Source organism: Vigna unguiculata, chromosome 1 (genome assembly GCF_004118075.2).
Source record: "Vigna unguiculata cultivar IT97K-499-35 chromosome 1, ASM411807v1, whole genome shotgun sequence".
Lineage (NCBI taxonomy): Eukaryota > Viridiplantae > Streptophyta > Magnoliopsida > Fabales > Fabaceae > Vigna > Vigna unguiculata.
The window spans coordinates 24315081-24330453 of record NC_040279.1 but is presented as its reverse complement, the minus strand read 5'-3'; the positions used below and the strand labels follow the sequence as shown (position 1 = coordinate 24330453).

General features: G+C 25.3%; 1 protein-coding gene across 1 annotated transcript; it reads right to left on the bottom strand.

The window, feature by feature from the left end:
• Nucleotides 1-479: 479 nt before the first annotated feature.
• LOC114192565 (PHD finger protein ING2) lies at nt 480-6761 on the bottom strand. Its single transcript, XM_028082356.1, has 7 exons — nt 6545-6761; nt 6372-6443; nt 5925-6139; nt 2799-2862; nt 1794-2050; nt 1621-1659; nt 480-1032 (listed from the first exon to the last, which is right to left on the bottom strand). The coding sequence occupies exons 1-7, from the start codon at nt 6588-6590 to the stop codon at nt 919-921; spliced, it is 807 nt and encodes a 268-aa protein (XP_027938157.1). The 5' UTR covers nt 6591-6761; the 3' UTR covers nt 480-918.
• Between the last annotated feature and the right edge of the window lie 8612 nt (nt 6762-15373).

Genomic DNA, 15373 nt, shown 5'->3' with positions numbered 1-15373 from the left:
AAGACTAATATTGCAAAGATACAATTAAGTATTGTCGGCACTCTTAACTAAAACAATTTGCATATTATTTAGACATTTTTTCACTCATAACTAAAATTCCAAATATTATTTAGAATGCAATTAATCGTGATTAATAACCCAAAGAATTATTTGAGTTCACCTAATTACATTAAAGACTTGAGTATTATTTAAAACATAATCATTTCCGACTAAATTATTTTATTAATAAATGAGTGAAATAAAAGATCTTAAAATTTTGCTTATTAAAAAGAGAAAAATGTCTTTGGACGAATACAATGTTAAAGCACTCTAATAGTTTGTTAAAAGAACACCAACAATTTTGTTGTCAAGTTTATATGATGTTAATTGTTTGGATTGAGAGGAAAATAACAATAAAATAATAAAAAATAAAATTGTTTAGAATTAAAAGAATGTATGTATTATAGGACTATAAAAGGAGACAAAAATAAACAAAAAAATTATCAAATATTTTAATCAATAGTTGACATTTATTATATAGGACACTCCAGTTTTCTCCACATGGATGGAATCCGTGTCAGCATAGTTGCAAATGCGTTTTAGACATGAATTTCCAACTCTGCAGTGAAGCTATCTGGTGTTGCTCTCTCGTTTTCAACAATTTGGATATGAATTTTGTAAACATTACCTTCGTTGTTATACAACCACAGACACATAATTAACTTTCTCCAAAATTAAAATCTGGAATCATTTCTCTCAAATCCTAGAGGACTTTATACAAGGCCTGAGTGAGCCCACTTGGCCTCCGTGACCAACACAAATGACCAAGCAATATAGAAGACAAATAATTCCAAACCCACATATTATGTATTCACTAAAATGTGACGATTCTTTTGAAACAGTGGCCATTTATGAATGTAGTTTAGTTCGTGCAAATATTCATCGTTGACATTGGGGGAGTAGTATGCAAGTTGGACAATACCACTTTCCCTTGAACCTTGTCTCCTGCGTTAGCCCAACACACGAATAGTGGAACCATTCACCTCCTTGGCACTATCACCAAAAACAGAGAAAAACTCAGATTCCAATTAACCAAGGGGACAAACGAAAAATCAATCATTGGAAAAGGACTATAATAAAAAGAAAAGTGAACAACTAAAAACTAAAGCAGTAATTCAGGAAAGAAAAGTGAACAATTATAAACATTCATCGATAATATTGTAGGAGAAATCTGTATCTTGTTTCTTGCTACAACATGGGTATGATTTATAGAATTACTAGATGTATGCAATATAGTAGTTAATTCAAGTGAGTATGGTGCAAACACCATTCTACACTTTTTTTTCTTGGGGGGAGGGGGAAGAAAGAAATATCTCCTGAACTATCTTCAGAGTCACTCTCTATGCTCAAAATAGGAAAAAATATACAAAAGTAATCCCAAAGTAAATATTAAGTAACCTGCTGATTGTAACCGGTAAAATGTTTAGTTACACAATTTTTATATGATCCCACATCTTGAGCATTGTAATTGAATTTGATGCGTGAAATAAAAAAATACAATATGCATTCTCCAAAACCCCACTTCCCACGAAACAAGAGGGTAAACACAACACAAGATAGAGAAAACTAAAATGTACTTACATTTTCGTTGTCACACGCAATCATATCCCCGAAAGATACCTGAATGATCAGAATAGAACCGCCTCAATATTCTTGTTTCAACATTTTAAGCAAAAAAAAAAAACAACAATATGGCATAATTGCTCACATGGAAATTTTATAATTGTTATATATTATGAGCAATTAATCTGAACCTGATGACAAACACAGTATGTAGGTTCATTTGGATCAATAGGTTGATCAACATCCATTGGGGTAGCATACTCTTTCTTATGACTTCCTGGTGGAGGCATTAACTCGAAGTCCCTATCGCGCTCCCGATCCCAATCTCTATCCCTGTAATCAATTCTCTTTGGCTGAGGAGTTATGTATATGGGCTTGCGCTTTTCAGCTTTAGGGACTATAGGCAATGGGGGCAGAATTGCTGGTTCATCTGGTGGTATTTTACCCTCTGATAGAATAAAATGAAGCAGAGGAAAACGGCGTTAAGAAAGCTCATGACTAGATATTATACCACAAAAATCAATTTTGTTTCGATAAACAAAAATTTAGAAGAAAGAAAGCGCATATAAATGAAGAGTTGAAGTCCTCAACAAATATACCAAGAATGCAAGGTGAATTGTCTTCAAAAAAACAAAAAAAAAAGTATCTTAGCATACCACGGACTCTGTTGATCTACCAAAGCCACCCCAAAAAAGATCATTAGAAGAATACCATCAAGGAACTTAGTGAATATCTGGATCTAAAACTCAAGAAGCAACAATAGACCAACAAAGACCACAGAAATGTTTCCCCTAAATTCCCAAAACATATTCGCTTTTGCTTTGGCACTTTCCTTCTATATACAGCAGGCTATTTATACAAGTCCAAAAATACCTCAAAAATTAACATATTTTTCTAATTGGCATCAACCGAAACAAAATATTATTGGTTATTTCTGAGGAAATGTTAAATGAACTTGTTGCTTTAAGTACAGATCATTGTTTCATTGGTAATGGCGAGAAGACATAACTGCTTCCTGTATAAGCTTATTGTACTATTACACCTGATCTCTTTACCCGCAAACAAACTTATTAACCACGATTAAGATAACGGTAAGAGTTGCATATTATAATAATTTTTACGGTTAATTTTGAAAATATAAGTTTTACATACAGACAAAAAATAAATCAGAATGCAAATTTACTAGAATATTTTACCTTGCTTTAAATCTTCAGCAAAGTTGTTTAAATCCTCATCAAGTCGTTTAACATGGCTATCTATCTAAAGCAAATACAAAAAAAGATTGAGTAAGAAGAATGTTCCTTCTATGCACAAGAAGCGAAAGGCAAATAATCTTCATGGTTTTTTAGATAAGAGCAGTCATCAGTAAGTATAGTGCACATCAAAATCAATTCAAAGCAACTTTTTCCATAGTAAAGGTGAATATAGGATCTAAACTTAGTATTAGAAAGTAGCCTTTTAACATCACAAAATTGGCATGTAAGATGAGGCTTGCACACTTTCCTCACACCAAGGACTAGACATCTAAAGCAAGAGATTACATTATTGTGAGTGATTCAATAACTGTCCGATAATGGGTGACACGATATGTCTAATAAACTTTGCTAAGTGAATTTTAAGCATAATTCGGTCTCACAAAGCCCACTTGTAAAGTAAGATCTCTACCCTTTTATACTTACAATTTGGTTATATCTTTAATTCATGTGGAATCTCCAACACTTAGAACCTGTCCTTACTATCTAAAGTCATATAATGTCGATAGACATAACAGAAAATCATGACAAGATTCCAAGAGAAGAACTACAAGGATCTACAATAGTATCTCATTAAAAAGAAAAAATGAAAAAAAAAAAATTACAACAAGCAAAATTATCTAAAAGAACTTCTTGTACAAGGAAAGGAATCAGGAGAGTAGATTGACAAATCTTTCATAAGTACAACCACGATAGTCAAACTTGATATTTTCCAATGACTCAATAACGAGTCACAAAATTGTTAAACATGGTATTGTAACTTGAAGCACAAGATTCAAAATGATTTATAAAATTATTAAATGTATATAAATTCTTATATTTGCATCTTATAATAAATAAGAGAGACAAAAACCTTTATAACTCACAGCAAGTACTTAAGCTTAAATTCATAAACATAGACTCGTAACTTCATAAGCATAAGAAAGTCAATAATGAAAACTCAATATAGAATTCATAAATGGCAATCACTGAAACAAAACAACTACATATAATGCACTAGTTTACTGCATAATGCACTAGTTCCACTGAATTATGCCTACTCTAATGCTTGAAGAAACAGAGAAAGAAAAGTGTAAAAATAGAAGAACAAACAATAAGACGTGCTGTTGCTGTTGGCATGGAGAAAATGTATAACTCAATAGAAAGCTCTCAAGGTGGAGGTTTGCGCACCTAGTTTTAGGAGTAGGGAATGTTAGCCGTTTGAATGAAAACCTTTCAGTCACATGATTGACCAAAAAACTAAGACAATGGGTGCTGTTCCAGTTTTGATGATTTTCGGACATTAAGTTTTAAAAAACTGTTTCATATGTTGAGCTTTAATATTTTGACCTTTCAGAAGCCCAAACAAGAGAAAAATAATCAGTTTTTACCTATGAAATAGAAACAGAAAAACATGTTTGATTTCACAGAATCATAAAATCATTCAATTCTATGAGTTGAGTTGTGATTTTGGCTACCATGAGTAGAACATATTAGATAAGATAAAATAATTATGCGCAGAAGCTAATATAAAAAGAAAAGGAAAATCTCTTAGAAAGTACTAAACCTATAAAGGCATCATCATACACCAGAATGTTAAACTTATTAGGACTACTTTGTTCATTGGAATTGCATTTCGAACCTTTCTCGATCGATGAAATACAATTAGAATTATTCAGAAGGAAGCAGAGTGATCTCATCCTCAATGAATAAAGCATCTTTCAGGGGAATGGGAGGTAGAAGTTTAATCAAGTGAAAAATTATTAAAGCATCGAAGTATCAGGTGAAAAGACTGGAACACTGCATAAAAATAAAGAGTACAGGTGAAGTTGTGTTCAATTTAAATGACAGTTAACAACGCGTAGTTGGCCATCCCCAAAAATGCTATTCTGGGACAGAGAATAGTATTTTGAAAATTTTATCTAGTTTATATACATACAAAATCTCAAGAATGATAAAAATGTACACATGTATTCATAATTAACAATAACAAATCATGCGTGTCTTGAACAAAATATACAATTACTAACAAAAGTCAAAAACAAGTTTCATAAATAGCAATAATCAATCCTCATCTTCTATATCCAAGTCCTTTTCTATGATTTTAACTACTAATACAACAGGAGATTTTATGTTTGGAAATTGATATCCCAAAAATACCAGAACGTCTATAGTAAAACGGACAATTTTGGAATCAACACATAGCACTGCTATCCCATCTGTTATGTCCACTTTTTGCCACGCTACTACATTCACTACACCAAATTGCTATGCTACAACAGTACCTATAGGGCCAGGGCTGCTCCCCGCTGCTACACTGGCAGCACTCTCGCTAGCGACTAAGTGTGCTTTAACAGTTATTGAAGAACTCCATCATTTTCACAACTATTACAAGTTATAATAGAATATTTCATTCCTGCAAATTGACCCATAAAAGTCTTAATATGTTCAGTAAACCAAATATTTTTGGAATCATCACATAGCTCCACTATCCATTTGTTTCGTTCAATCTTCAGTATTCTATGTCTGCTCCACTAAACTACTTTGCTACGACAACCCATATAACCCTTATAGTGCCAGGGCTGCTCTGCATTGCTACACTGCTTTGGTGGCATATCAGTGTGCTATTTAAGTGTGCCCAGTTATTAAGGAACTCCATCAATTTGGCAAAATGTTGAACTCCGTTATACTACGGCCGAGATATAAGGTTTTTGTAAAATGTAAGTGAATCTAGAGGCAAAATGGCCCAATAATGCCTTGTATCTCCTCACATGGTGGTGAAGTGCACCACACCTCTTAAAGAAGCATGGGGTAAATATGTCATAATCTAAGTACAATAACATTAAGGCCTTCTCTATTCTGTAGATACTATTCTATACAAATATCTTATTCACCAAATGTAAAGCACTTGTTCTGTTGCTTCAATCGTGATGTCAAGCTTCATCACCATTAAATCATTTGATCATTTCGTATCAGGTTTGTCCATTAGAGAAATATATAGTACACATTAAATTCTCTTTCCTAAATCCCATTCTATAAAAGCCTCAGTTAATGGCACAACAATCATAGAAATAGAAAATAAAAGCTCACCAGGTCATACGCTTGTCGCGCCAACAAAACCTTCTCAGTGCATAGACTCAATGCACTATCCTGATTTCCCTCAATTTCTTTTCGCATTTTCTCAAAAGCTACATCATCGTCCTCATTACCATAATTGTTATTATAACTGTGATTCCCCTTCTTAGAGCCATGAGATGGGAACCCCATACAGTACTTTGTCTGCTGCCTGGTTTGGTTTATCATAGCTTCCGTAACACCACAAACAAAAAATTAAATTAATAAATGCTTAAAAAGATTTTTTTTTTATTACCATAGCTTCCATAACACCATAAATTGTTATTATTAAAGGAAAGAAAATTTATAATATTTCTTGATTCTAGATAAAAAATATATATATATTAAATGACAGATAAAATAGAGCAGAGGAGTATTCACCAACAAATAAAATATAAAATAAACTCTCTAGAAAGCAATTACATTGGGATCGTTCGTCGAGTTCGCGGACAGTGTTGAGCAGCCTCTGAAGTTCAGCTGGTAATGTGCTGGCATCTATGGGAATAATGGAAAATTCAGCAACGGAATCGAAAAGCAATTCAAAAAAAAAAAAAAAGCGGAAATAGTAAAAGAGGAGAGAAACAAAAGGCAATTACACTCCAAATAGTCATCTACATAGACTCCGGTGCGTGCAATTGCCATTTTGGTGGAATGATTATCGCAAGTGGTGAGGGTTAGGGCTTCCGATTGCGAGTCTCAGAAGAAAATAGCTTGTTCAGACAAAGAGAGAAGAAAGATTCGAAACGCTGTCGTATAGCGTTGTGAGTTTTTATAAGTCTCAAAGGCAAAAAGTTATAACGAGAGGAGCGGATCAGCGAAATGACAGTTGTTAGTTGTTAAGGCGGGGTTCTGTTTCGATTTCTTTTTCCCTCTCTTGTGGTTTAGGAAATGGAAAATATAAAAAGGTTAAATACTTTTCGTCAAATATAAAAAGGTGTGACATTTTAAGTTAATTGTGTAATTGATTTACGATTTTATTACTGGGTCAACTGATTCTGTTTATTTAAGATTTATATATTAATTTTCTTTTAATAACTGGTAACATTATTATTATTTTTATTTTATATATTAAAATAATAAAGTTATAAAAATATTATGTAATGAAATATCATGAAAATTAGGTTATATTATTATAAATGTTATTATTAAAGTAATGAAGTAGTAAATTAAGTAATGCAATAATAATTTTAATATTAAATATAATATATAGAATTGATACCACAATATAGTACAATTAATTGATATTACGAAATAATTATAATAATTTGTGACCCACATTTTTTTATTTTTTTTAATTTCAAATATTTTTAGAATAGTAATATTATTGTTATTATATTTATTTAACTATTAAAAATACTAATAATAATATTAATATAAATTGTAAATTATAAAAATTTTAAAAGATTAAAAATCTATTTAGCAAATATTTAGTATAATAACATTTTTATAGTTAAAAAAACATTTGTAATAATAACACCACGTAATAATAACACCACCATGAATAGTAATAATAATGTTACCAGTAATGACAACTAATGATAATAGTAATGATAATAATAATAATAATGTTTATGCTATAAATATTAATGTCAATACTAATAATAAGGCTAATGTTAACGACAATAATCTATAATTATATAAAGATATACATCAACAACAATAACAAAAAATAAAAGGGACAATCGATTGAAATATAATCTCATAATAAATTAAATTAAGATGTATGTCTAACTATCTAATTATAATAATAATAATAATAATAATAATAATAATAATAATACCATTATAATAATATCTCGTAGTGATAAAAATAATAATAATACAACAACTACATATATAAAGGATACAAAATTTTTGCATCTTTTTCTGCTTTTAGAATTTTATCCTCTTAATTATTATATTTTAAATTTAAATAATTATTCATAATAAAAAAATTATTTTTCAGTTTTATTATTTTACTAATTTTAGTAACTATTTTTTTAATTGAAATAATTATTCAAATGTAAAGATAAATGAACAAATAACAAATAAAAAATACAAGTAATTGAGATATGATCATGTAGTAAATAGATGTAAAATATGTGTTTAACTATAATAATAATAATAACACTAAAATAATATCGTGTAGTGATAAAAATAAAAATAATAATAATACAACTACATATATATATAAAGAGATAAACATTTTTTGTATCAATTTTATTTTTGTCAATTTTATTCTTTTAATTATTATATTTTAAATTTAAATAAACATTTATAAAAAAAATTCAGTTTTATTATTTTACTAATTTTAGTAACTAATTTTTTTTGAATTAAAATAATTATTCAAATGTAAAGATAAATAAGCAACAAAACAAATAAAGACAAGTAATTTAAACATGATTCAGAGTAAGTAAACATAAAATGTGTATCTAACCATAATAATAAAAATAATAATAATAATAATAATAACTATTATCCTTAATAATAATAATAATATAATTAATTATAGTTAATAATAATGATAATAATACTTATAGTTGGTATTAATAATGATCATAACAATTGTAGTTTATAATAATAATTATAGTTAATAATAATAGTAATAATTATAATTATAGCTAGAGCTGATAATAATAATAATTATAGTTATAATTGATAATAATAATAAAAAGTAAAATAATAAATATCATGAAAATTAGGTTATATTGTTGTAAATGTCATTATTAAAGTAATAAAGTTGTAAATTCAATTTTAAATATAATAAATAAAATTGATGTCACAATATGGTGCAATTAATTGATTTTACGAAATAAGTATAATAGTCTATAACCCGTGCGTTTATGCACGATTTGTTTTATTTCAAATCTTTAGAATAATAATAGGGTGAAGTATGTTTTTAGTCTCTGAACCTTTACCTAAAATTGAAATTCGTCTTGTCCAAAACTTCGATACATCTTAGGTCCTAAACTTTAAAAATGAAAGAATATAATTATTTTAACCCAATTACGTTAATTTCTTTTAGGTGTCGAACACATCTCCCAAAAGATATTGAATCAAGAATGTGTCAAATAGTGTAAACAACTTCAATACTAACATGAGACACATTCGACACGTAAAAAAAGTTAACGTAATTGGGTTAAAAGAAATATATTCATTCATTTTTAAAGTTTAGAAATCAAAATGTATCAAAGTTTTGGATATGGACGAATTCCAATTTTTAGTCAAAGTTCAATAACTAAAAATATACTTAACCAATAATAGTATAATAATTATTATATTTATTTAACCATTAAAAATATTATTAATAATAATAATATAAATTATAAATTGTAAAATTTTTATAAGATTAAAAATCTGTTTAGCCAAAGTATTTAGTATAGTAACGTTTTTTATAATTAAAAAAAACACTTATACTAATAACACCACTATGAATAGAAATAATAATAATAACAAAAATAATGATACCAATAATAAGAAACTAATAATAATAATAATAATGTTTATGCTATAAATATTAATGTCAATACTAATACTAAAGCTAATGTTAATGATAATAATAATCTATAATTATATATAAAGATATACATCAACAACAAAACAAATAAAAAATGACAAGTAATTAAAATATGATCATGTAGTAAATAAAATTAAGATGTGTGTCTAACTATAATAAAAATAATACCAGTATAATAATATCTCGTAATGATAATAATAATAATAATAATAATAATAATAATAATAATAATAACAATAATAAAATAATACAACAACAAAAACTAAATATTTAAAGAGATACATTTTTTTGTGTACCTTTTTTGTTTTTACAATTTTATCATCTTAATCATTATTTGTTAAATTTAAATAATTATTCATAATAAAAAATTATTTGTCAGTTTTATCATTTTACTAACTATTTTTTAATTCAAATAATTACACAAATACATAAATAAAATGAACATCAAAATAAATAAAAAGTCCAAATAATTGAGCTATAGTAAATAAAAGTAAAATGTATGTCTAACTATAATAATGATAATAATAATAATACCACTATACAAAATATCGCGTAGTAATAATAATAATAATAATATAGAGAGATAAATATTTTTTGTGTATTTTTTTTTCCAATTTTATCCTCTTAATTGTTATATTTTAAACTTAAATAATTAATTATAATAAAAGAATTAGTTTTCAGTTTTCTTATTTTTTTAATTTTAGTAAATATTTTTTGAATTGAAATAATTATTCAAATGTAAAGATAAATGAACAACAAAACAAATAAAAAAGACAAATAATTGAAACATATTTTTTACATAATAAGTAAAAGTAAGATATGTATCTAACAATAATGATAATAATACTTATAGTTGATAGTAATAATCATCATTAATTACAGCAGATAATAATAACGATAATAATAATTATAGTTAATAATAATTATTATAATTATAGTTAAATTTGATAATAATAATAATAATATTATTATTATTATTATTAATTGTTATTATTATAGTTATAATTGATAATAATAACAATAATAGAATAAAAATAAAATAATTATAGTATATAATAATAGCGAACACACGGTCGCTATTTTGCATTTTTTTATTTTTATACAAAATTGAGTTAAGATTAATAAATAATATATAACTAATTTTTAAAATAATTGTTAGATGTTAGTTAGAAAAGTTAAATATATATACAAAAGATGTTTTTAAAATAACTGTTAAAGATAGAAGATGTTTTTAAAATAACGGTTAAGAAAAGATCGTTAGAATAACAGTCAACTATTTATAAAATAATTAATTTTTAAAATAATAATTAAGGTGGAAATATGAAATGTGGACATAAAAGAGAGTATTTCTTTAGATATTGTTAATGATAATAATCTATAATAATATATGGAGAGGATTCCCTCTTTTGTGTCCACATTTCAAAATACCAATTTTACCCTTTAAAATATAATTATTTATTAAATTTTTGAAAATTGACTGTTACTTTTACATACTTTCTTATAGAATCGTGTATCTCTACTATTCTCTTTTTTCCATTTATCAATAGTTATTCTCTCATCTTTACTCTCATATTTTCTGATATATTTCACTTTATTTTTAATAAATATAATTTTATTTTATACATTAACTTAATAACATTACATTACATTATCATTACCTACTAATATAATATCAGGTATATTTAAAAAATGCCTACACAAGCGCTGTCGCGCATGTGTGTATGCTGGTAATAATAAAAATTATCTATAACAATATATAAAGAGATTCTCTCTTTTGTGTTCACGGTTCAAAATACCAATTTTATCATTTAAAATATAATTATTTATTAAATTTTTGAAAATTGATCGTTACTTTTACAAGTTTTTTAATAAAACTGTTTATCTATGTTTTTTCTTTTTTTATTTATTTATCAATGTTTATTCTATCACCTTCTATGGTATATTTCACTTTATTTTTAATAAATATAATTTTATTTTATATATTCTATAACAATATATAAAGATGATTCCCTCTTTTGTGTCGACATTTCAAAACACCAATTTTATCCTTTAAAATATAATTATTTATTAAATTTTTAAAAATTGACCATTACTTTTATAAACTTTTTATAAAACTGTCTATCTCTGTTTTTTCTCTTTTTCTTTATTTATCAATGGTTATTTTCTTATCTTTTATTATATATTACACTTTATATTTTAATAAATATAATTTTATTTTATTTACTCTATAACAATATATAAAGCTAATTTTATTTCATATATTAATTTAATAACATTACAATATCATCACCTACTAATATGATATCACGCATATTTAAAAAATGTGTACACACAAGCACTTTGCACTTATGTTTACGCTAGTATTTATAATTATTATTATTATTATTATTATGGGATTAATAATATAATATTTTTGAAATGCCAGTTTTTTAAATTAGATATGATAGTAATTGTAATAATAATAATATAATAATTATAGTTCTTATTAATAATAATAATAATAATAATAATAATAATAATTATTATTATTATTAGTGATAATTATAATACTAATAATAATAATAAGCGCTAAATATTTTTTGTCCCTTAACTTTAAATTTTGGAATTAGTCCATTTCGAAACTTTAAACCAATTTAGTCTTTCATCTTTCAAAATACGTGGATTTAGTCTTTTAATCAAATTTTGTTAGGTTTATTTGACATTTCAAAAGCGTTTCATAATAGTATTTGACTTAACATTAAAGCAAAAATGTGTCAAACATGTGTTTCATAATATTATATTATTAATCCCATTATTATTGTTATTATTATTATTATTATTATTATTATTATTATTATAAATACTAGCGCAAAGCGCTTGTGTGTACGCATTTTTTAAAGGCTTAATTAGACTTTTGGTCCCCTAATTTATATGTTGTGTTCATTTTGGTCCCCTAATTTATATGTTGTGTTCATTTTGGTCCCCTACTTTTTTCGGGGTTCAATTTAGTTATCTAGTTTGTGTATGAGGTTCAATTTAGTCCTCAACGTTAACAATGTTAAATAAGTTAACGACAGAGTGATCTGATGTGATACTGTGGCAATAAAAAATGACGTGGCAATGTAGGGACATCAGATTATGTGTACGCATTTTTTATAGGAATGGCAACGGGGCAGGGCAGGGCGGGGATGAGTTTCACTATCCCATACTCATCCCCGTAAAAAAAATTTATCCCCATCCCCATACTCAAACCCAATGGGTATCAAACTTTTGTCTCATCCCCATCCCCACCGGGTAACGGGTATAATCTCGTACCCATACCCGTACCCGTTTTCTTACTACTTTAATATTAATTTTAATTAATTTTTATAAAATAATAAAGAATTATGATAAAGGAAACATAATATTATCAAATATTCAATATTAGGAGGATGATTGTTTTTTCGATATCAAATACTTTGAAATAAATTATAATTGTTTACATTTTAGATTAGAATACCAAATAAAATTTCATGAGAACCAAAACATTTATTAAATTTGCAAACATTAATGAAACCTAGTTGATAAAATTTAAAAATATTTAAAAAAAATATATAAAAGGAAAAAAAAATTCAAATTACAATATATTTTAAATGTTTGTTTACTTCAATTTTTTAAATTATAATGAATCTCTTTTTGATACACTAATAAAAGTTATAATACATCATTTGATCAAAATGACGCAAAGAACAAATAATAAACGTAATAATAAAATTTTATATCTTTCAAAATCCAATATATGTTGGATGGTGATAAAAAAATATTCATGACAATTACATTAAATTTTTATATTGTAGTAAATATAAATTATTTATACAATTATAGTGAAAAAATTAAAGTATGATTGTAATGAATTAGAAAATAAAAAATAATTAGATAAAATATATTGAAATAGTATTCTACATGATGAAAATAAACAAAAAATAAAAATATTAAAAAATTAACAAATGTGTGTCTTATAAACAATTTGGAGACTATTGAGAGGAATTACACAAAGGAAAGCAAATGTATAATTAATAGTATGATAAGATGAAAAATATCTTAGAGACCTAAAAAACTTTTTAAATATCAATATATATACTCAATGGTTGAGAAATAACAAAAATTGTTTTAGCGAAACAAAAGATTTCTTCAAATGAAACAAAAATTAATAATAATAAGTAATTTTTTTCATATTACTTAGTAAATAGAAGGTTTATGCTATTAAACACGTAAATTGAGAGTATTAAACATTCTCATGTGGAAGGAAAATATACAATAAATAAAAATATTAAAAAATAATAGAAATATTCAAATGTTAGAAATAATTTTTTTTTCCATTTGACATACATCATTTTAACATAATTACATATAAAGGTTATGATAAGATAAAAAATATATTGGAGATGCGAATGATTTTCATAACAAACCAAATAATTAAAAGAAATAAAAAAAATAAAGTATATATATATATATAGGGTTACTTAATTAATTATGAATATTTTAATAATTTAAACGAGGATGAAGATATGGCGGAGACAAGTATTATGGCGGGATATGTACATCCTCATCCCCATACCCAATTGAAAGAAAAAATAGAGGATTTCCCATACCCATACCCAGTCAATGCGGGGAATCCCCATAAAAAAGGGGACGGGTTCGGACAATACCCACAAAGGCGGGTTTATTTGCCATCTCTAATTTTTTAAATATGCGTGATATCATATTAGTAGGTGATGATATTGTAATGTTATTAAATTAATATATAAAATAAAATTATATATTGTTATAGATTAGAGAATCCTCTTTATATATTGTTATAGAATAAATAAAATAAAATTATATTTATTAAAATATAAAGTGAAATATATAATAAAAGATGGGAGAATAACCATTGATAAATAAAGAAAAAGAGAAAAAACAGAGATAGACAGTTTTATAAAAAAGTTTATAAAAGTAATGGTGAATTTTCAAAAAATTAATAAATAATTATATTTTAAAGGATAAAATTAATGTTTTGAAATGTGGACACAAAAGAGAGAATCTTCTTTATATATTGTTATAGAATATATAAAATAAAATTATATTTATTAAAAATAAAGTGAAATATATCATAAAAGATGATAGAATAACCATTGATAAACAAAGAAAAAGAGAAAAAATAGAGATAAACACTTTTATTAAAAAGCTTGTAAAAGTAATGGTCAATTTTCAAAAATTTAATAAATAATTATATTTTAAAGGATAAAATTGGTATTTAAAAATGTGGACATAAAAGAGAGAATCTTCTTTATATATTGTTATAGATTATATTAATAATATTAATAGTAATAATATATAATAGTAAAATATAATAATAATAATTATTATTATAATACTAATAGTTGGTTATAATTTTATTACTATCACTATAAATAATAATACTAATATTTATAAAAATATTACAAATAATACAGGTTTATGTTTACAAATAATAATACTAATATCATTGATAGTGGAATTTTATTACTGGGGCAACTGATTCTGTTTATTTAAGATTTATGTATTAATTTTCTTTTAATAATTGTCTGTGAGAATTAACTTGACGAGGTTGATTTTAATATTAACTGTTGGAGTTTTTAAGGGGTACGTTATGAAAATTCTTATTAATGAGTTTTGTATTGTTCAGTTCTTTTTATATATTATTTTTTTTCATTCTTACTTTATATGAAATTTAAACATGATTTTTAATATAATTATCATCAAATTTAACCCCAAAATAAAAAGAAAAGAAGACAATACTTGCAACTTTTAAAGAGATAATAATATAAAAGATATTTTCATTATATTTTTTAATTAAAAGTTCATGAATTTTTAATAAAAAAATGGAGTAAAGTTATACTTATGCAGTAAAGAAAGAAGAATATAAGTTTAACAAAAGGCTTAATAGCAT